The sequence below is a fragment of the Microtus ochrogaster genome, linkage group LG5, assembly GCF_000317375.1.
Source record: "Microtus ochrogaster isolate Prairie Vole_2 linkage group LG5, MicOch1.0, whole genome shotgun sequence".
Lineage (NCBI taxonomy): Eukaryota > Metazoa > Chordata > Mammalia > Rodentia > Cricetidae > Microtus > Microtus ochrogaster.
This window is the reverse complement of record NC_022031.1, coordinates 58,940,040-58,963,272: the sequence shown is the minus strand read 5'-3', so window position 1 is coordinate 58,963,272 and position 23,233 is coordinate 58,940,040. Positions and strand designations below refer to the sequence as shown.

Sequence of the window (23,233 nt, the reverse complement as noted above, 5' to 3'; positions counted from 1 at the left end):
AGCAGCCCGCCGCTCCTATTACTACACCTTCCTAAGTTCCATGTGAAGTGACACCTTCAGATACTGGGTGAGGATGTGCCGTTGGTTCATGGACAATCTCTGTGAGACAATGTCTCCCTTCCTAAGTTCTCCTGCAGCTCAGAGCCTAGTTGCATTTTAAAACCGTACTTTGCCCAAAACAAAACAAAACAGAGGCATAAGAACCCCTGCTTAACAGATACTTTGTTACTTACTCTAAGGACAGAAACGCTCGCGTCAATTTAGGACAATTAGGACAAACACCTCCAGGAGTCCTAAGGGGCTCCAGAAGAAGAGCTATACAGGAGACCCTAGAGAGAATCAGCCATGGAAAAGACCCACCAGCCATGTTTTGTGGGAAAAACCTCGGCAATGCTCGATGCATAAATTTATTCTGAGTGAGCATGAAAGACACAGCGGCGCCGGGGTGGCCATTTCATCACAGCGCTGAGCAACTAGGATACAGGCCCCACCAGCACCAGGAGTCCTCTGGGGAGTATTTTTTCTCCCCTTTCCCATTAGAGATAGTTATTGTCTGTTTTCTTCCTATAGGCTATGAATGAACAAGTGTGTGCACGCACCCAGGTGTGTCCTTCATGCACGCCAGTAACTTCACTAAGTCCCAGCTCACCAACTGGGTGATACCATAGAGGCTTACAAACGCATAACGCTTGCGTAATAAACATGCAGCCATCACACACGACACTCTTCAGAAAACAAAACCAAAGCCACTACCTTCAAAAGCAGTTCACAGACCTCGCTGCAGAGCAAGTGGCCTCGGGCTCTGTGCTCTGAGGCTATCGCAGGCAGACACCACTTTCTACACTAACAAGGGTATGCAAGGAGGTCAACAGGTGTACGCTGTCCCATGAGACGGGAAAGGTGAGGAACTTTAGGTCAGCTGACCTTGACTCTCACAAATCAGACGGATGAGGCTTTGTCCTCCCTAACTGCACTGCTAGCCTATTATAAACATCCACAAGAACCCAAGCTACCTGCCAGCACAGCATAAACTGCCCAGATCCCAGCCACAGAGCCCCTAGCTCGTCTGCTTGCTTGTCTGTCTGTCCTTCCATCTTTTTTATATTGCCTGTAATCAGTATCTCTATTGTTTTCACTTTTGAGGCAGGCTCTCATGAACAAGACCCTCACCCCTTTGCCCTCCCCATGCCTCAAGTTTGCTCCAAAGCTGACAAGAACCCTGAACCTCGGATCCTGCTGCCTGTACTTCCTCAGTGCTGGGATTATAAGCATGTGATACCACACCTGGCTTTATGCTGTGCGCTGGGATGGAACAGTAAGAGGAGACACATCCTCAGCCACACAGACATTTCTAGTCAGGGCTCAGTTCCAACACCAGCCATGGCTTCCCTCCGCCTACAGTCTTGGGTGAAAGTAACATGTGACCCCATCTGATGGCATCATAGCGGGGTCCAGTGTGTCTGGCACAGTCCTGGGTCTCACACATTGCTGTACTTTGGATGAGATCCCGTCTGTTCTTTGTCTGCATTAGGACTTCAGCCTTAGCACCCCTTTCTTTTCCTAGTCCCGCCTGGCAAAAGCCTTGCCTCGTGCATCATCTTTCTCTGAGATTTCCATCTCAGTTCTTCTACATCCTGACAGGTCCATCTAAGTCCATACTGGCTGTGCTCGTACAGGCATGGGACACGCATCTCCTTAACCATTTTTGGGAGCATTTATGAGTATTTAACCCATGGAAGCCCCATGTCACTATGGAATAGAAAATGAAGTCTCCATAGGTAACGGGGACAACATAACGGACACGACTTTGAGATTCCTTCCCGTTTTTCAGGAGACACATACTGGAAGTCTCCAGACTCCAAGGGATCGAAGGCCACTTTTCTACCCGATGCCTGAGGTGGCTGGCAGCGCTGCCCACACGGGGATGCTCTTTAGTACTTGGGAACCAAACACCCACCTCCCTTCTAAAGACCTCACAGGGTTCCCTTGTCTTTAGCAGCCCGCCCCTCCTAACATCATCCATCCCTGGCAAACGCCTGCTTTCAGATGAAGGGGATCAGTAGGAGGCAAGATGGCAAGGCGTTTCCGGGTTCACGGGAGCACCGGCCACTAACCTCAGCAACGACAAAGGAGGGCCCCCGGGGCCACCCCCATGAGCAGATAGGACGGTGACTCGCGCACACCATGAGCGCTTCAGCGTAAGGGCAGAGGGGAGCTTCTGAAGCTTGTACCAACCTCCCATCTAACAAGCTCCAGGAGGGCGGGCGGGCGGGCAGGCGGGCAGGCTTACCATTGATTAGATAGGGGTGATTGCAGCACTTTCTCAGTTCCATCATAGTGTTTAAAAGGTTAGGTACGTTAGCTTGTCCACCACCTTTGGAAAGAAATGTAAAATTCTTCTCAAGGATGGCTCGGTAATATTTCTTCTGAATGTTTGTTAGCTCAACTTCAATAATAGTTTCTTCTTTGGGGGCCAAGTTCTTTTCTACATCCTCCTTGAGGCGTCTCAACATCATTGGCTTTAGAATAGCCTGCAGTTTTTGCACCTAAAAAAGGACCTCAGGTCAATACTGGCATCTCCATTTGTTCGGGTGTTAACACATTCTGGCATATTAAAATAGGGAAGGCTGTCTTATTGATTTAACATCCACTTTCAGTTTCCAAAGCCTAGGAGGAATGTGAGGCGCTAACCTCTGCGCTGTCCTAAGAGAAACAGAAAAGGCTGGGGGGTGGCTTACGTCAAAGAGAAAACTTCACCTATCCAGAATTCCTGACTAGCTTTGAAGGGCTTGAAAACCTCAGAGCTGGTGTTGGGGGAAGGGTGTTTAGTTTTCGCTTTTGTCTAAGCCCTGGAGATGAACAGGAAGAGGACAGGAGCAACATCAGAGGTTTCTGTGTTTCTCTGCCGTTGTGGAAAGAGACACAGATGAGAGTAAGGGAGCTGGGAGATATTACTCTGCATCGGTGGCCACACCAAGGAGGGACGTCACCCTCCGGCTCTCTTTTCAGCAACTGGCACAGCACTGCGACCTTAGAGGAGAAACCAAACAGAGCACCCTCTGAACAGAATCAGAAAGTTTGAGCCTCTAAGCTGGAAAGGGGGCAAATAAGCCCAAGAGTTCAAGCTTATAAATGCATTTATTTCAAAATTAGTGAGGTGCAGGTCTTTGCTGGCTCACTGACAGGAGGCTCCCCATGAACCAACACATGCACACCTTATGCAGTGCCTACGGCAACCAAGTACTTCTCACACACAAGCCCTCTAGCTTCTCCCAGAAATCCAGCTGGCCAGTTGTATCTCCAAGGAAAATAAATAGGTTTGAAGCAGTACAGTTCAGAAATGAGAGTGAGGACCCAAAGCTCCAGTGGACAAGTGATCCTATAAAACCCCTGCGACTTCTGACCAGTACACCCTGCAGAGGCGCTAACCCAGGGGCACAAAACTCTGTGAAGGCTGGGTCTGTAAAAGAACCTGCCTATAAAAACACAACGGGTTTTCGTGGGAGCTAGGGGACAAACAAGAGCACCTTTGTAACGATGATCTGAAGTCCTAGAGAAGGGGACACAAAGCTGTTCGCCGGGGTGGCAAATACTGTGGCCTAACCCTTCTATCTTAGAGTCACAAAAGCCAACGCTTTGCCATTGCACGAGCTCATCTTCGGTGTCGTGACCAAAGGCAAAGTGGAGGGGTAAGTACCTGTTCTTCTGTTTTCAGATCACCAAATTCCTGCATGAAGGTTGTTTCCGAAGGGAAGCGACTTGGCTCCAAGAAATGGAGCAGGCTGAAGAGCTCTTCCACGGTGTTCTGCAGCGGGGTCCCCGTCAGCAGCACTTTGTGTTCCTAGAAGAATGTGAGAGGAACAGCTTGCCCAACTGGGGCAGAACAATTTCTTAAAGCCAACACTTTTCTCTCTGCACCTATACGCCCCATCTTCTGCTCCCAGTGGCAATCAGCATCCGCTGCACACACGTACACAAGGTGTAGAGCTCAGAACAGAGAAAGAGAGATGCAGGCACGCGCAGCTCCTGCTCCAGGTAAACGCCACACAGCGCAAACTCTGCGGACTCTTCCCACGTGCCCGGACACTCTCCTTCTTCTGAGTTTCCTAGGTTGATAGTTAAGGATGACTGTTTTCTAAGTCCCTCAGTCTCACTGGCTTGCTTTCTCCACTGTAGTTCAATTTTCCGTAAAGTCACAGAGCGAGGAGAGATCACTGTGGTGGAGGAATGGTACTGACTGTCGCGGAGTTCTCCCATACCTTTTCTTACCATCCTAAGCTCTGTTAAAGACTTTTAAGTACACTTATGTCAAAGCAAACTTATTTGGGAAAAGGGAACCCCATCTTGGGGTACTGGGCATCATCACCTCCAACCTCAATGGAGAGGTAGAGATGCTTCTGCCTTGAAAACACGATCACTCGCTTTAGCATGGATGGAGGATGTGTGTTTAATTTCATTTTAGGAACACTTTGTGTGTGTGTGGAGCCTCCTGCCAATGAATGAGGAGACAACAGATTCAATGAAGACCTACAACAACCTCATGGCAGCCCTCCTGTTGAAGGCATTCCTTCCAGAGTTCCTATGGACGACCATGGTGACTATCGATACCCAGCCACATCTCCATTGCCTTTGCCATGGAGTAGAAGATACCCAGAAATCCTCTTTGACTTGGAGATCATCTTCAACAAGTGCATGCCCTAAGGGGTACGCGCAGGGCTCCTTCTCGCTATTTGACAATGGTAAGCATATAGGCTGACATGACTTTGAAGGTGGGATTTAAGCACAAGCAATCAGCTATTCTGAATTACATACCTAAAATGACATTTTTGAATTTGAACAACAATAACATATTCTACTTTAAAAAGCATCTCTTCTGAGATAAGTCTTTGGAATTTCCAGAGCATTAGCCAGAATGTGTTACAGGCACAGTGGCCATGGCAGTCAGAACCTAGGACTGGTCTCCCACAGCAAGGGACAGCCTCAGCCTCCCCTGGCTAACTCAGTGAGAAAAATATTATTATTTTCCTACGTGATATCATGCATAAAAGAAAAATAAATATTTGGATGTGTAACAGAAAAGTTATTTCTATTCCAGATTCTAATCCATTAATAAAATGCTAGTTTCCAAAACATCTCAAAGCAAGTGAATTTTTTGATGCTGACAAGGTAAATTAATTTTTCTCAGTAACAAAGGGGTGTTTTACAATGAGACTCTACTATTTTGAGACATGGGAACTAACAATAAAATACAACTTAAGACAAACTCAGTCACATGACTTTAAGCCTTCTGAAAGGGACCATGAGACTATCTCTTAGTGAATTGCCATGAAGGCACATTCCTGCTCAGAAGATAAGTTAGACAGGTCATGAACATGTATGTTTACCTACAAGAAAGAATTACTGCGCCACACTGCCCAAGCGTCACCTGGAGAAACCAAAGACAGCTAGGAGCTGTTCCTTCTATAAAATACCACGTCAAGACTTTTCTCTGTTTCTAAATGTTCATGCAGCTTTGTGGAATGGCTACCAAAATTGGTGAAGTGCTTTACAAAAGACGTAGGACAATGTTAATAAGTTCTTTACTTGACAGGAAAATGGGTAATGCTACCCTATGTAGAAAAAAAATTGGTCAAACTTCTTCCTTTAAGCAAAATTAGTTTCACCTGTTTGTGATTAAAGAAGGGCTTGTTAGTCCCTTGCAAAGCTCTGACAGAAGGCTCTGAGGTTCTTTTCAGCAGTTGAGGTCTTCAATAAGTGTGGACAGCCCCAAACACGCAGAAAGTCCCCTCCACTCTCAATATCGAGAGACCTACAGAAGTTCTTTAGTTTCTTGAAATTCATCAAATCTGCCAACACAATTTAAAAAAAAAAAAAAGAACAACTTTCTTTCCTTTACAGCTGTACATTAGAAATGAGGGGTAGGGCTAGTGAGATGGCTTATCTGGTAAAGGCACTTGCTGCCAAACTGACAACCTGAGTTCCTGTGCCAGAAGCCCCGTGGTGCAGAGAACCAATGAAGCTCGCCTCACACTTCCATGGTGCACCACGGTGTGTGTGTGTGTGTGTGTGTGTGTGTGTGTGTGTGTGTGTGTGTACACTCAACACACAAGTGAACAAATGTATGGGAGGGGTAGACAGAGGGACATGCATGGTCAGGCTGTGCTGCCAACTCTAGATTAAGAAGGAACCAAAGAGCAACTCAAGCAGCAACTTCTGGCACAGGATTGCACACACAAGCAACAGGCACAACCAGGAACCAGATGCTGCTATTCTGACAATATTCCTGTGACAATTATTCCTAGAGGAAAGAAAAATCTTAGCACACCAAAGGAGGAACACGTGGCTATTTCTTTGGAGACTGGAAGATCACAAGGTTAAAAAAAACTCAGAATCAATGTAAGATCTTCAATATCTCAAGCCTTTCAGCATCTATACAAACTGAAGGGATGGCTCAGCCAACCAACTCACTGTGTACATACAAAACTGGCCCCAGTGGGGCAAAACCACATACGTGGGAACACAGCTGGACTGTCAGTCGCCACAGTGGCAACGTTTGGCTCAAAAGGTAATGGCATGGCAGATACTTGGTGAAGATATGACTCTACTCTGTTTTGATACCAGCAAAGCGGTAAGGAGGAGCAGGGGACAGCAGCTTGGCTGCTTAGTAGCTAAGTAGCTTAGCTTAGGAAACCGACAGGCTCAGCATACACCCTTCACAGGCAACACAAGACTCAAGCTACGGTGCAGAGACCGCGCCATCGATAGTCACTAACCAAGTCCATCATCTTCAGTCCTTCCAGCAGCTTGCAGTTCCTGTTCTTCAGCCTGTGGGCTTCGTCGATGACCACACAGCGCCAGGGGATACTGCGCAGCTCAGGACAGTCCGTCAGGATCATCTCGAAAGTAGTGATGATGGCATGAAACTTATAGGACCCCTTTATCACTCGACCCTACAGGAACAAGTCGGAATGATCACACGGGAGAGACTACGTTGGTACAGTGGACGATGAGGATAACTAGGCTGCTAAGATCTACGTACTGAACCCCTGGAGACCTCTTATTTTACATCTTGCCATAGAAATCACATGGAATGAAGTGCCGTTAAGAGCATGCGGTCTCGTCACAGCCCACAGAACCCAAGAGGTGTAAGGCCAAGGGAACTGAGTGCCAAGGGAAATTGAATTTGTTTAGAAGTTTCTCGAGCTTCTTTCTGAACTTGTTTTTATCAATATTTCTTGTAAAATGCCAAAACAGTTGAAATTTAAAAAACTCAAAAATCCCAAGAAGATGGCCCTTGGAATTTTTTAAATCTAAAGACAAATATGGGTTTCAATATTTTTCTCCTTTAACTGTAGGCTACACTTTTTTATGTAAAGAGTGCATGTGTATAAAAACCACCTTATTTCTAACTACAGGACATCCTCTATTGCTTAAAGCCTACACATGTTCTAGCATGCACCATGCCCTATCATGGCATGCATAATGCTTCATTGCCAGTATTAGGCAATTACAAGCAGGTAACTACGACAAGACAAAATTAAAGCAATTCTCACGTGAGCCAAAGCATTAAAGTCTTCGTCTTTGATGTACTTGAATTTTTAAAATACTTATTTTTTTACTTCTGGTCACAGTTCAAAATGTTCTCTCTGATCACATTTTGCTATCAGCTTCTGTTTGGTATTGTCTTGGGCATATAAAATAAAATAAACTAAGCAAACTAATATATTATGGAGTTTTGTGGCCACCAAATATTAAAGTTATTCTTTCTAACTAAATAATCAGAATGACAAACTCTAGAAATAGAAAAAGCACGTATAAAATATAAAAATATTCGTGGACTTAAATGACAGAAACGTGTAATGGACAAGCAATCTCAAGCAAGTCTCTCAAGTAAGCAAATCGAGGCATCACCATGCCCCAGAGATTTGGGTCTTCAGCATGCACAGGGGTCACACCCCAACAAGTCTTACCTGGGGATCTTTGAAGTACATTTCATACAACTGAATGGTCCGACGACTAGCTTGGCTCCCATGATACACAACCACGTTTAGCTCCGTCCAGGTTCGGAATTCCCTTTCCCAGTTGGGGATCGTGGACAATGGGGCGATTACTAAAAAAGGGCCATGGATTCCTTTCAAATATATCTCATAGAGAAATGTAATGGACTGGATAGTCTTTCCCAAACCCATTTCATCTGCTAAAATGCAGTTTCGCCTTTAAGGGGGAAAAAAAAAAGACAGAAAAGCTTAGTGAGTATTAGCTATTCTGTAACTATTTTCGTATTTCAACAAAATACAGGTCAAAGGGAATCGCTACGAAACAAATATTATTTCTACATAGCTCTGTCAATTTCTCTATTAATTTTGTCAGTGGATAAATTAAGTGCATCCCAACAGTTGGATTTTAAAAATGTATTACAGCATTAACTATTACTTAAAGTTTGCTAAAATTAATATTTCTAATACTGCAAGGGATAAGAGCTACAGCATTTGTTAAAAGGGAAGAGGAACGTGTTTTACGCACATGTTGTACCAATTGAAAAGCAGCCAGTTCACTCCCTCCAACTGGTACTCCCTGAGTTTGTTATTGTTTCTGTACTCCCTGGACCTCTCCGACTTCTTCCACTCATCAGCAGGAGGTCGCTCCTGTTCCAAAGACAGGAAATCCCATTAGTGGTTTCTCCAAGACCGCACACGGACGCTCCTTCCAAACCGAACCCTTCACCACGGGCCGGTCCTCACCACACGCTCTGTTTCCGGCTCCCTGGACATGAGCTGCTCGAACTCTTCGATCTTCGCTTGATCGATGTCCTGCCTCAGCTCCCATGTGCTGTCTTCGTAAGGGAGCGAGCACCACTTCACCAGATAGTGGGTCACAGGCTGGGACGGGTTCAAAGGGATTGGGTAAAGTCACTTGACCAAATATCATAGAGTAAGGAGAAACATGTGCTCTGCCTGTTTATCAGTGCAACCCCCGGCAGGCATCAGTAGGACTGAACTGCCCGCACCTGAAAACTATAACCATTGAAAGCTGTCTCCAGTGTACACTGAAAACCGTGTTACTGGATGTTAACCAAAAAAAAAAAAAGTTTGTATCTGAATCATTGGTTTATGAACAAAACATCAAGGAGTAGCTAATGAACAGCAAGAAGGCAAATCAAAGGCTCATTTTTATCTGTCAATCATTCATCAAGTATACTTGAACTTACACAGTAAACCATCTTAGCGCCTTTTTAAATATAATTGAATAGTTGCCTGAAGAGTGAAAAACAGACAAATGTATGAGACAAATCTACCTTTTCCTTCGGGGGAAAAATGACTGTTTGCATTCAGCTACATTCAGATAATGAACTTGTGTTCTGAAAGAATGAAGGGCAAAATGTTTTAGGTGACCTGTGCTAGCAGGAATTCTTTGTCCCCTTTAGAAACACACCAGTCTGCTGATCTGACATGTCAAAAATATTTCCTGACAACGCAGATCTGCTCTGGGACAGTAAGGCAACCAAGGTAAAAACCAAGATGGCATCATGGTCTCTGAAACACTGCAAGTTTCATTACACAGAGTTTGGAGGACGGAGCGTTCTGTGGAGGCTCTCCAGAACTCAGCACTAACATCGGAAGCTCAGTTCCGTGGAGGGGCCAGGAGCACCTGAACTCACGGCAGGGAGGCACACCGTGACTGACGGAGACACAGTTACTTTTCCTCATCTTCACTTCTCTATTAGGTTATAAACCTCTACTCAGAGGTTTATAAACACAAGAGAACCGGGTCTGGGGTCCACTATCCTCAGAACACCCCATTAAACGAAGTTCATCAGCTTTACTAAGTACATCCAATGCCAACTACCATTAAACTCCGTTCTGTTACAGGTGTGCTGTCAATTTCACAAGGAAATGTTGTGTTGCATGATACACATATGCAAAATGTGTTGAGGTCTTTATTGATCAGCATAGAATTGTGAAACTTTTAACACAGCTCAGACTGAAAATATTAAGAGTGAAATTCTTCATTCTAAACCCAAAATATTTAGCGCTATTAAGTCACAAACCTAACAACAAATCAGGTAAACACAGACCAAGCATGTGGCGATGGGATGATCTAACCAGGCCCAGGCCTTGATTCTGTCTCTTCTGTCAACACCGTGTGAACTACCTGAACCACCCTGTGTGACAAAGAGGATGTGTTACCTCGCCCCGGTCATCTGTGCTACGTGCAAAGTCCATTATCCGGTCAACTTCCACATAGTCTGGATTGAAAAGATCATCCTCAATCTGTTCCAAAGAAAAAAAAAGAGGTTAAAATGCTCCTTCATTTCTTCAGAGAAACACTATTTCACTTTTCACTAGGCAATAATAGTTTGGGTCGCAGCAACACAAACTTTGTATTTGACATAATCTATTATATTAACTGAAATGCTACAATTTAACAAAATCACTCCCCGTGAGGAAATCAAACTTCTCAGACTTTGTGAGCTGGGTATTTTAATTACTGTGCGAAACCCTTTACTATGAGGGAATGTTTAAGAATATTTCAAATGAAGTGTGAAATTACAATTCACTAATGAGCAATCCAAAAGGCTTATGGCGTGCAATACATTTAGCATTCTTGAAAGTACAGTCGACAGCGAAGAATCAGAGCCACACACAGGACGTGGGCGTGCATCTCAGAAGCCCTGCTTCTTCTGATGCTGTGAGCCGCCATGTATGGGAGGGATGTGCATGGGCTATGAACCTGAAACCCGCTCAGTTTCCCATCCAGAAACCTCTGCAGCCAATAGCAGGCCTTCCCTTAGAATAACAGTCTTCTGACTGATCTTAAACATTCCAGGGATTTATTTGTACTGAACACTGAGTGTTTGGGTGAACGAATTCAAAGAAATGAAGCCTAAGTAGAAATACTTAACTTATAATCTAATAATATTTACAAAAGCAAAGTAACATGGCTTGCTTAGAAGAATACAAGAGTATGGTATGGTATGGTATGGTATGGTATGGTATGGTATGGTATGGTATGGTATGGTATGGTATGGTATAGTATGGTATAGTATGGTATAGTATGGTATAGTATGGTATAGTATAGTCTTGTATAGTCTTGTATAGTCTTGTATAGTATAGTATAGTATAGTATAGTATAGTATAGTATAGTATAGTATAGTACAGTACAGTTCAGTCATATGAAAGAAGGGCCGGTGGCTCCCACAAAGTTACAGGCCATGTCACACTTTAAAGAAGCCCACACCTGTTAAATTTCTGGTCTGAGTCAGAAACAAAAGCCACATCGTTATATGTTGCTGCAGATTAGCCTGGTAACAGTTTTTAATCTAACAAGCAAAGGGCAATTTAGGAGTCAGATAGGTCTTATTCTCAATGCCATGAAAAGTAAGCTGTCAGTCACATACTATGTTCAAGGAAGACACACACCCTGGGCTATTTGTACCCACTCAAAATGTCCAACTTGGGTGCTTTGATTATGAATTATGAAACAAATAGCACAGAGGCAAAACCATACTTCTGGTGCTGTGTGGGCTTTCTAACAGAGGTGAGCGGTGAGGAGAGAGTGCACTACAGTGGCCACTCCACCTAAAGGGTTAATACACGGATGCATTTAGCTCTGCCAAAGCTCAGTTTTCAGTCCCCTACATCCCTTCCCACTGGGGGAGCACTGTGGCGTCATGTGTATGGTGGACTTCCTGGCCTGAATAGATTGTACATGCAGCAGAGTCAGGAAACTCAAGTGTCAGCATAGAACACAAGTGCAGCTATAGCCAGAGATCCTACAGGAACAGAGTCAAGGGACGTGCAAACCCATGATCAACGATGGTCTGCGTGTGTGTAGAAGGGAGGAATGTGTGAAGCCATGATCACCGATGGTCTGCGTGTGTGTAGATGAAGGATGGACAGAATCGTATCCTTTCCTGCTAACTCTCATTCAGGATAGAACTGAAATTTCTAGTTGCCATTTCACCAGGAAGACAACGCGTCTCATCCTGGGTTCCTGGGTGTGAGCGACTTACACAGACAAATTCAGACAAATGGGGTGGACATTAGGGCCAGGAACAACTCCCTGAAGGGTATATAACTACAGGAACCAGAATCCAAATGAATAATAAAACAGACCATGACTTAAAGATGGGAAAGAGATCCCACTGTGTCTTCCCCTTTGCCTTCCTATGGAGCCTCAGATAAGATCAACAGGACATATGGTCCCTCCTCTCTAGGGATGCTGCTCACCCAGCGCCTGGAAATTTTAACTTTGCTTTCATTAAAAAAGGACACAAGAAATAGAAACCCACAGCTCTGTGTTTGACAGACCACTCTTTCAAAGAAAGAACCGTCCTAATAATCTCCAAGGGGAGAGAATGGAGTCACACCCAGTACCCGAGCCTCTTGGTGTTGCTACTGAGGCAGCAGAGCAGGAGGGTGAGGCCAGAGGGCAGAGCAAGGCACCTCAGACTCCCTGCCTGCCTGCAGGTGTCCTGGAGACAGGTTCCAGGAACGCGTACTCAGTCCCTGGGGCTCCTGTGAGGATCCTGGCATCCCAATACTGGGGCTCTTCTTTCTGACCTCCCTCATCCCCACAAAGGAGTAAACATGAAGGCAGCTGTCCAGCAGCCAGCATTTTACAATCTTCATGTTCTTAGCAGTTTATAGCCAGTTAAGTCTTAGTGATTTACATTTTGCTTTTGGCCCCTGTCAGTGCGGGGTATGGGGGTGGGGGATTGAGCCCAGAGTCTCACACAGGCAAGCAAGTGTTCTACTACTGCACGCCTGGCCCTGGTTTACTCTTTCAGGAGAGCAGCTAAGGAATCATCAAGTCATCGTTTTCAAAGTTAGAGAGTTGTTGTTTTTCCAAATCTTCTTGTCTTATAAGTGAAGGAAACTTAGTGGTCTCAAGTCCAGGATGCTCCATCCTTTAAAACCTCACTGACCGTGACAGGAGCCGGTCCTCTCCTCGTGCAGATCAGCGATCTCTGTCTATTTGTAACTGAGAGCCAGGGAAGGAGACACTGCCTCCCCTCCATGCAATGGCACACAGCATCTGCTCAGTGCCCTCTGCGAGAGGTGCAGGCTTCAACGGTAGCCATCTGCCACACTTCCCCAGACACCCTCCAGCCCTACTAAGTTCTGACCTACTCTCAACAGACTGCTGCCTGCTCACTTTGTTCACTTCCCAGCTTGTGCTCACTGTACAATATTAGCCACACCATCACAGCTATTCCCACATCTCCTGAGAACCAGAATTTTCTAGATGAAGCCAAAGGGAAGAATGAGAAATTTCCCGTTTACAAATTTTAGCAATACCAGTTACCAATACGCAGGTAACAGCACCAAATGAGGAACGCCAGTCTTTGTTTATAGCTTACTGACCGAACATTCGAACTTTCGAGTATTTTAATAAAGAAAACATTTCAAAGATTGATCATGTCGTACATACCTCTGAAAGGAATTTGTTCTGGCCCTGTTTTGACTTAAATCGTTTTATCTTTTGCTGAATTCTCTTATCTTTCTCCAGATCTTCCACAGACGCCCACTGACAATGAAGATAAGAGCTGAAAGAATCAAACAGCATCCTTGAAACATAAGCAGTGCGTTTGTCTTATTTTCTTAAAAATCATCAAAAAAGATCGTTCACAAAACCCCCACTTAATTAATTATTACTGATAGCACCAAGCAACATTCTATATAGCCACCAATGTTGGAAAACAAGAGAAAATTGACAATGCAATTGTACTTAAAAGCTGCTATCTGTCAAACCTTGTGCTTTACCCACTACTTATAAATTTTTTTAATTAAAGTCAATCAATAAAACAAACAAACAGAAAAGAGCCTGAGAGCAAGGTGATGCCCTAAGTTAACAGATTATACACCAGTATCAAATAATTAGCACTACTCGGTGGTCTTAATTACAAAAATGTTTTGAGTCTTTTATCTTTGAGAAATCAAAGGTTCTTATCAAGTCAGAAGAACTCAAATTTAAAGCCGCAGTTGCTTTGGGGATCAATAAGGGGACCAGTATGTCCCTCGTTCACCCAAGGCCTAAACACAGGCCCTGATGATTGGCTGTCAGGAGCCAGAGTGCAGCTTGACTCGGGCTCGTGCCCCTCTGACAGATAGAGCTCCTCCTCATCCCTGTGTTACTAGTGTGTGTTCTTCTAGAAGCTCAAAACCATGTCCCTCAGGATTGATTTTTCATTCAAACACACTCACCGGCAAATGGCTACCTCTTACCAATCAGCGCCCATTTTCCAGACTCTCTTGCATGAGCACAGCTCTGTCTTTTCTTAACCTGAACATATTCTAGACACTCCCTCTCCTTCCATAGAATCAAAGGACAATCGATACATTGTTTTATTTGATATTTTCATATCATTTTGTACCTTCCTATCAGTGTCCCTAACAGCTACTATCATCTTGTTTTTCTTCCCATCTATGACATTAAAAAGCTGGTGCTAAGCATGGAGGCCCATGCCTAAAATCCATGGCCCCTGGGAGGCAGAGGGGAGAGGAGAGCGTGTTCAAGGGCAGCGGAGGGACTTAGGGAAACCCTGTCTTTAAAACACTAGGGGCCAGGGATGTATGTGCAAGATCCTGGGGTCCATCCCCAGAATCATTAAGGGAGGAAGAAGGGAAGATACTTGGATCTGCAACTCTTCTAGCATCCAGATACTGCTACACAGAAATGAAACGGCAATTGCAGAATCTTCAAAATATTTTATATTGATACTATGTCCTATCATGTCTTTTCAGATTAAATACTAAAGTTGGGTGAAAGAGGAAAATAGTTTAAACAGAAGTGTCTTACATAGATGCAAATTCATCTAAGGCCCATTCTCTCTCTCTCTCTCTCTCTCTCTCTCTCTCTCTCTCTCTCTCTCTCTCTCTCACACACACACACACACACACACACACTCTCTCTCTCTCTCACACACACACACACACACACACACACACACACAGAGAGAGAAAGAGAAAATAGACCAACTGTGCAAACATCAAAATGTTAATAATTACCATGAGTAGTAAACCAACAAATACTGTGTTTTATGCTTTCAACTTGTTCAATTTTCTAGGAAATACTAAGCAAAACAACTGTAATCAAAAAACCAGCAAACAGCCTACTGTCTTTTAGCTAACTGACAGAAAAAGACACACGGCAGTTACAATTCTTGCCTTGAGAAAGGAACAAACATGTACGGAACCACCAGGTCGGCCCCAAGCTGGACACAAGCACTTGGACAGGTGGATCTGGCCCTGGGCTGCCACCTGCAATCTGAAATTCTCAGTCAGGGACTCCACCTTCTAAACCTTGACACTGAAAACCCACTATGGAGGACTAATCAGGAAAAGAAGAAGAAAAGAAACCAAGTCAAAGGCTGGCTACTGTCTCTTAGTGAATCAAGGCACCCACGCAGAATGCTTTCTGACAGACGTTAGCACGGAAAACATGAGACAATGTTCATGGGGTCAACTGCATGAAGACTAATAAATAATCTGAAAGAAGGCTTGCAAGAATATGGCTTATGGACACTGAAAAAATCATTTCAAGACATAATCTTGCCGCGCGGTGGTGGCGCACGCCTTTAATCCCAGCACTCGGGAGGCAGAGGCAGGCGGATCTCTGTGAGTTCGAGACCAGCCTGGTCTACAAGAGCTAGTTCCAGGACAGGCTCCAAAGCCACAGAGAAACCCTGTCTCGAAAAAACCAAAAAAAAAAAAAAAAAAAAAAAAAAAAGACATAATCTTTCTTTACAAAATGAGTTAAATAATACTTATAGCTAACATTGACAAAGATGGTACAAAGGGAAAATCAATATCTCTATTTCTATGTGTTAGTGGAGGGTTCTGGGGAAAACACTAGCAAACATTCCCATGCTACTTTAAGAAAACAGCAAGCAGATGAACCAAAAAGAGGGCTCAGCCATCAAGAGACTCTTGCCACCAAATCTGATGACCTGAGTTCAATCCTCGGAACCCACAGGGTTGAAGGAAAGAACTAACTCCTTCCTGCAAGCTGTCACCAGACAGACTGATACACAAAAGTGACAGTTCCCCACACCCCCAGGTGGGGAAAAGAGGAAGAAAAAAAAAGAAGTAAGATTTCCTCTAGTAATATAAGGTTTGTTTAGTATTAGGAAATGTATTTTAAAATAAACAATATTAATATACACATAAGAAAAAAAAGTCACACAATTATCCCAACTGGTGACGAACATTGCAAATTCAACACTTACACTGGCTGTCTTAAAATCCAGGAAACTAGGAATTGATTGGTAGTTCATTAACGTAAGTAAATATGTAGGCTTTAATCATAAAGTCAGGTCTTATCAGACGAGAAGTAACAAAGACTTTTCCAAAAAGATCAGGAACAAGGATGGCAGGGATAGCCACGATTATGCAGTAGTGTATCTATCAGAAGTACACGCCAATGCCATTAAATAAGCTATCTCTATTTGCAGACTATGTGATTATGCACAAGCGTGTGCATGCACACACACGCACACGCGCGCGCGCACACACACACACACACACACACACACACACACACACGCACGCACGCACACAGCAACCCTCTAATGAATCAGTTAGAAAACTACTTCAAAGAATAAAGCAAATCAATAACGCAGAAGAAAACAAAATTTGCACGTGGAAGTTAATAAGCAGATGTCATTCACAAAAACAGCCAATGAGGAAGCATTATGATTCCAGAAAACTTCTTCCATAACAGCAACAAAGACAAAGGGTTTGGCAGTAAATTAACACAAAATATACAAATGTGTCCTAAGGGACCCAAACATTATACTGATTCGACTGAAAGGACTCTGGGGCTTCTATACTGTGCGAAGTCAACAGCCCACGTCACAAATTTACATATTGTAATATCAACGTTAATATGCGATCTCAGAGATGAACAAGAAGGAAAAGGTTATAATTTAATTAAATGATGTGCTTGTCTGTCAAGTTAAGAAGGGGGTCTATTGTGTGGGGTTGGGGTTTTTTGTTGTTGCTGTTTGTCAACTTCACACAAGTTATCTGGGAAGAAGAACCTCATTTGAGAAAAGGCCTCCATCAGACTGCCTGTTAGCAAGACTGTAGCGATTCTTTTCATCAGTGACTGATGTGGCAGGGCCCAGCCTACTGCAGGTTGGGGGTTCCCGATGGAATAAAAGCAGGCTGAGAAAACCATGAGGAGCAAGCCCTTAAATATCCCCTCTGTGGCTTCTGTTGTGCTCCCTGCTCGATTTGAGTTTCTGTGCTGATGTCCCTCATGTTTTTATCACAGCGAGAGAAACCTTAACTAAGATATTAAGTCTTAGAAGTCTGGACTCATAAAAACCACATAAACGCCAGGTGGGAATTGGGGCTGCTTATAATTTCAGAGCTCAAAAAGTAAAGCCTTGTCTGATACGAGTAACCAGAAAAGCTGATGGGTGAGTTCTGGGTTCAGCTGAGACCCTGACTCGGTGAACATGGTTAGCCAAGATTGAAGAAGACTCCCAGTGCTTCCCCACCTATGTATAGTAGACACGTATACTCATACATGTGCTTACATGCAAACACACGTATACACATACAGCAGAGAAAACAGAAGAGAGTATAGATAGACACAAAATACAAATAAACATGCTAGCGCACAATAGTTACCTCTCAAATTACCATGGAAAAGACAAACTTAACTACAGAGCTAGAATCATCCAGCTCATGAACTATCTAACGTTTCGATTAACGACAGATCATGTAAGGCAGATCGTGGTCCCATAGTTTTGCAAAGGACCTAGAAAATTCCCACTGCCTGGTGGTGTCCACACTGCAATGACTCAGGACCGTAAGTCACCCAGGTGACAGTGGACACTTACTCCACTGCCGGCTGCAGCACACACAGCAGCAGCACACACAATTACATACAGTAGTAACACTGCTGTCAACAACCACAGTCCTGGATAAGCATTTAGTTTACAATCCTCGTGAGTCTTTAGAGTGAATGTCTACGCACAAGCCATGCTACAGCAGCAGCAGCCCTAGACAGCTCATCTCGACCCGGCCTTCTGATTCCTTCCAAAGCATCATACCAACTGGCTGGCATTGACCTTCTAAGTCTGACTAAGGACATGCTATGACATCCACACGACACCGCTGAAAAGAACGAACACCACACATTATGCCTTTGAGGAGAAGAGGCATGAGCACAGCAAAAGAAAGTGTGGGCTCATTCTACTTGCAAACAGGACGGAAAGACTTTCTAGTAAGGCTTGAAGCCAGATCCAATATAAGACAGATATGTCTAGCTATGGAACTTTTACATTCATTGGGGAAAGAGTCAGGTGGTACACACATGGAAGTCAGAGAAGACTGTCTGGTTTGATTTTTCCTTGTCAACCTTGTGAGATCTGAGGCTCGAACTCAAGTTGTCAGGTCTGTCCATGAGTCCTGAGCCATCTCACCAGCCCCAAGCTTTAAAATTTATATTGTAATTAATAAGCACAGGAAGCTAAGGCACAACCTGAAACTGGTAAATCCATGGTCTGTGAAGTAAAGAATGCAATGATGGGGACCTAGGAACGTAAGGAAATTCTGAGGAAAGTATTTAACCTCTACTCTATCCAACTAAGTACAAAACACGCAAACAAAGAAACAAAGAGGCTTCTGACTCAAACAATTCTCAGCCAGTCATCCTTAACTCATTTCCTGTATATTTTAAGGCTGGCAAAAAAAAAAAAATGCAAAGACAGACAGTAAGATCCAAGCTTTTAGGGTTGAAGAGGGGAATTGCTAACACAGAAAGAAAGGAGAAAGGGCAGAGGCTACTCCGTGGCACGGGGGGGGGGGGGGGTGCTGGAACTGTCAACCGAAGGAACTGTTTTGTTGTTAGGTAGGCAGGTGAGTGCACAGGCAAATACATATGTATGATAAACAGGTACATGTGCCTGCAGATCATGTGCATGTATGCGTTTGAGGCGTGTCCACAATCCTAGCAACGTCTCCAGACAGCGGCTTCCCGGCAGCCTATGTTCGGCTCCTGCACACTCTCTCATCCAATGAAAACCCCAGAACTTGTGAGGAGAAGGCTGACTGCACAAGTGCTACCTGCCGAGACAGGATGACCCGGGAACACGCTCTGCCATCGGTGCTCAGAGACAGGGAAGGGGAAAGAGGAGCCAACTGGAAGGGACTTCCACTAGCTCCACCTGGGGTGATGAGAGCAAAATAAACACTACTCCTTGGGCAAAGAACTCGAATCTCTCCGAATGAGCCCGCAGGTTCGCATGGCTGTACATTAGCCAGGGCAGAGGAGAAAGGCCATCCTTAAGTTAAAAACTCAAACACCCCACCTGGAAGGAACCATGGGTTGACTTAGCAAGCAACACCATATTTTTATTTATTTATTTTTTTAAAAATATTTATTTATTTATTATGTATACAGCTAGTCAGAAGAGGGCACAAGACCTCATTACAGATGGTTGTGGGCCACCATATGGTTGCTGAGAATTGAACTCAGGACCTTTGGAAGAGCAGGCAATGCTCTTAAGCACTGAGCCATCTCTCCAGTCCCAAGCAACACCATATTTAACAAACTCAAAGTATTTCAGATGTACAGTCGTCACACACACACAAAAAAAATGCTTCCTACTGCTTCTACAATTTTTCTATGAATCTGAGTTTGCATTAAAACGAACTAAGAAAAACGTCTATAGGAAGTTTAACTTCCCTGATGTCTCCAAAGCATCTCACAGAAAACTAGTTCTCAGGACTCCTCACGCTGTGGAAAGTGTCTGAAAGTTCTCTTCCCTCTTGGCAGCGGCACCTGGTACAGAGCCTGCGCTCTTCTCTTCCCACAGGGGAGTGGATGGCGACACTTGGGTCCCATTGCCACTTTGTCTCTGATGCCTGTCTGGTGGTGCAATTACATGTCAATCAACCTCGGCCCTCTGTTTGATACATCCAAGGGAATTCCCCCTCCAGCTTATTTAGGTTACCTCCCCTTCGCCTATTGTTCTTGCCTTAAGGATTACCCTGCAGGAAACCCGTCAGGTGAGCAGTCTGAGCCTATGGGAACTCACCGTGAGGACACATGATGACAACAGCTAACATTTACTGAACATTTTGTACTGCCAAATTTCATTTCTCTGGTTCCCATGATAAAACTGAGAGACACCTCCATCTTATTACTTAAGAAAACATTTTGCTTACAGCCTTTTCAGAAGAGTGACCTTGCGTTTTACACAATGCCAGCCAACAAGGGACAAAAGGAGGAAAATGTGGCACCCAATCCCCTCTTTAAAAACCCAGGACGGATTCCCACAGGCTTCCGGGTCTGTCTTCAGAAGGACAAAGCAGAGAGTACACATGACCTCAAAGTGACCAATGAGAATCTCTGTCCTCAGCTGCTTGTCTGGGTAGAAGGGGCTCAGATGATAGAAAGCATGCTGGCTGGCCACCATGAGCACACAGATACCACAGCATGGTCAGGGCGGCTGTGTTTTCCCATTCAGATAAGAAAAAAAAAAATAAGCCCACTAAACAAATATGGCAACTAACCCACATGAAGCCGTGGCTCAGTGCACTAAAGCCCGAGTGGTACCCTGAGAGTCTGTGGGTCTCTGAGGGACTATAGAATTCTCATCTAGTATCATGTCAGGTGTTTCTATCTACAAAGACCTTCTTGGTTGTATAAGGAAGTTCATCAACCTTTACACGGTAAATGTTTTCCAGAGAAACATCTACGAAGCCACCCAAAACAACACAGTTAGCAGGAAACAGCCTTCAGGGGCGCCACAGAAACCTTGTTGACGGTCCCATGCTCATGATTCTTAGGAAGCTCTGTAGTCTAAGCCGACCCCCTCCCTGCTGCAAAGAAGCCACGATTTACTTACAAGTTTTTGTACTTTACGTAAAACTCTTCAACTTCCACCTCCTCGCCAGATTCTTTCTGCAACAAGAGAAAATTGAGGTACACACTTAAAACTGTATACTGGAGTGTTTCAAAGGCAGCGACGCATGCCCCCACACGGGGACACGATGTCTGAGAAGGCCTTCCTGGAGAGATGGGCACATGGGGAGCCTTGGCCACCCATGCCTTGGAGACTGACGCACTCGGGCACATGCACGCTGCTCCACTCAACGTGCCTGTGATTCTACGGCATGAATCATTTTAACTCCTCCCTAACCACATGCAGCTTCATTCACAGCAACCTGACCCCAAACCTGGCCGCCTGCCAAACCCACAGTGTTAAGTAGACGCCAAGTGTACCATTTTCTCAGGCAGCAGCCAATTAGCAACTGCTCTCCTGAATGCCATATGTATTATTTTTGGCTGCCTCATGGCAACTTTACATTGTGGGTTTTGTAATGTTTTAAAATATTTAAAAGACATTTATTTCTCCATATAGTTAATAACTCTAAACAAGAAACCATATAAAAGTAAACCTTGTTCTTACGGTGTAATCCAGTGCATCGCTGTTCATGGTTTGAGTTGTACTCCGTGGAACAATTAAAATCTCTCAGACAAGATGTCTCACGCACACAGCAGCCAAATAAAATTAACACTTCCAGTCCCATTGAGGTGGGTTACAACTGTGATGCCTGTCCTCCGAGTCAAGAGTTTCAGTGGGCAGACGCCTCCAGGGGGGTATACCAGACAACGTCAACGTTAGGACTTAGACATCTCTCTCTTTTCCTCCATGCTTTTAGGTTTAGACTGCTACACAATTCAGAATATGTCGCTTTCTTACAAGTGCGTGCACAGAGAAAGCGGAGATGTAAGCCATAAATGTTTTTATCCATGTTTCAGCAAGTTCTTCTACGCTGCTGCAGGAGCCCCCCAAGCCGGCCTGCCTGCCTGCAGCCCCACACACGGGTGCCATGTGGCCTCGTGGATTGGAGAAGAGGATGAAGATGAGAGGAAACGTGGGATAAAACAGAAGAGCAGGCGTGGAGGACGACGGGCATCTTACAAAGGCACTAGGGCTGGTCTCCATCTACGATGCTCTAACCACGATTAAAGACTATCATCTAGCTAGAATTCCTTACAAAGGCACTAGGGTTGGTCTCCATCTTCGATTCTCTAACCACGATTAAAGACTATCATCTAGCTAGAATTCCTTCACAACGTTTACCAGTTTCAATTAAACCTACATTTTAAACTACTTCTTACCAATGAGAAGCCTAAACATTCTAGTGTATGGTCAACACCTATCAACATCTGATTTTACCCTAGCGGGCCTATGAAAGATCCAAACCACAGAGTAGCTTTTTAAATCAACATATTCAGCTTTTATTCATCCAAAATGAAAAGAAACAACTGTCCACACCTCAAGATGCAGCACCGTCTATGCAACCCCATGCAGCTCCCCAGAAGGCATTAGTAGTCGCTTCAGATGCATGTGAGGACAGAGCAGTCACTGCAGTGGCTCTCAGCCTTCCTAATGCTGGGCCCCTTTCGGACAGGTCCTTGGGCTAGGACTGCATTTAATTTTATAAGCTACTTTTTTATCATTTGGTTTGATTCAGGGAAATTAAGACAAACACCTTGGAATTATAAAGTAACTTCTTATGGAGAAAACATGCCATGTAAGTAAGTTTAAAAAATAAAAGAATTTTAGGGACTAGAATAGAGTTCATTCAGAATTTGCTCCTATACCTCTCCCCTTATGAGCCAAAAGGACTTGAATTATTTTCTGCAGAAGGATGGCGCACACAAATGCTGTGACAAAATGTGGAAAAGTCAAGATCTATGTGATCTAAAGATCTATTCATGTATTCAAACTTACCTCAAGGTTCATGTCTCGGGTATACTAACTGTGTTTAACACAATATATAAATGCCCAGCCGCACCCTTTCACAGGGTGTGCTACACCGAGCGGCAAGCTTACAGAACTCCATCATAATGGATCTCCAGCCTTGCCAGGCTGCAGGATGGAGGAGGTTGACTTTGGAACCCACTGAGTCCCTACGATGCTAGCACCCTCAGGGCAGGCCTGAGGCGTTCACAGGGTGTCTCCACGGAATTACCAGACAGCTATGCACAGTGACACACACACAGAGGGAGAGAGCGTGTGCTCTTCTCACAGCCAATCCTTACACTATTCAAAGTAATAGGAAACAGACCAGCAAGCACAGTTAGAATCCAGGGGGGAAAAAAATCTCAAAAATCCTTCTGCTTCCACGCGCAACATTGTCCCCCAGTGTTTTTACAAGTGATAACTTAAAGCAACCTATGCCGAGAGCATTAGCAGTTT

The 23,233-nt window shown here is 44.4% G+C and overlaps 1 protein-coding gene across 1 annotated transcript in view; it reads right to left on the bottom strand.

Moving 5' to 3' along the window:
• Positions 1–23,233, bottom strand: part of Chd7 (chromodomain helicase DNA binding protein 7) — a 179,361-nt gene that overhangs the window by 30,919 nt on the left and 125,209 nt on the right. Inside the window, exons 7-15 of the mRNA XM_026786660.1 lie at positions 20,870–20,925; positions 13,435–13,549; positions 10,188–10,271; positions 8,742–8,879; positions 8,524–8,645; positions 7,971–8,214; positions 6,774–6,950; positions 3,698–3,841; positions 2,291–2,546 (exon numbers count right to left, since the gene is read on the bottom strand). Of these exons, the coding sequence (XP_026642461.1) occupies positions 2,291–2,546; positions 3,698–3,841; positions 6,774–6,950; positions 7,971–8,214; positions 8,524–8,645; positions 8,742–8,879; positions 10,188–10,271; positions 13,435–13,549; positions 20,870–20,925 (1,336 nt within the window). The remainder of the gene's footprint in view (positions 1–2,290; positions 2,547–3,697; positions 3,842–6,773; positions 6,951–7,970; positions 8,215–8,523; positions 8,646–8,741; positions 8,880–10,187; positions 10,272–13,434; positions 13,550–20,869; positions 20,926–23,233) is intronic.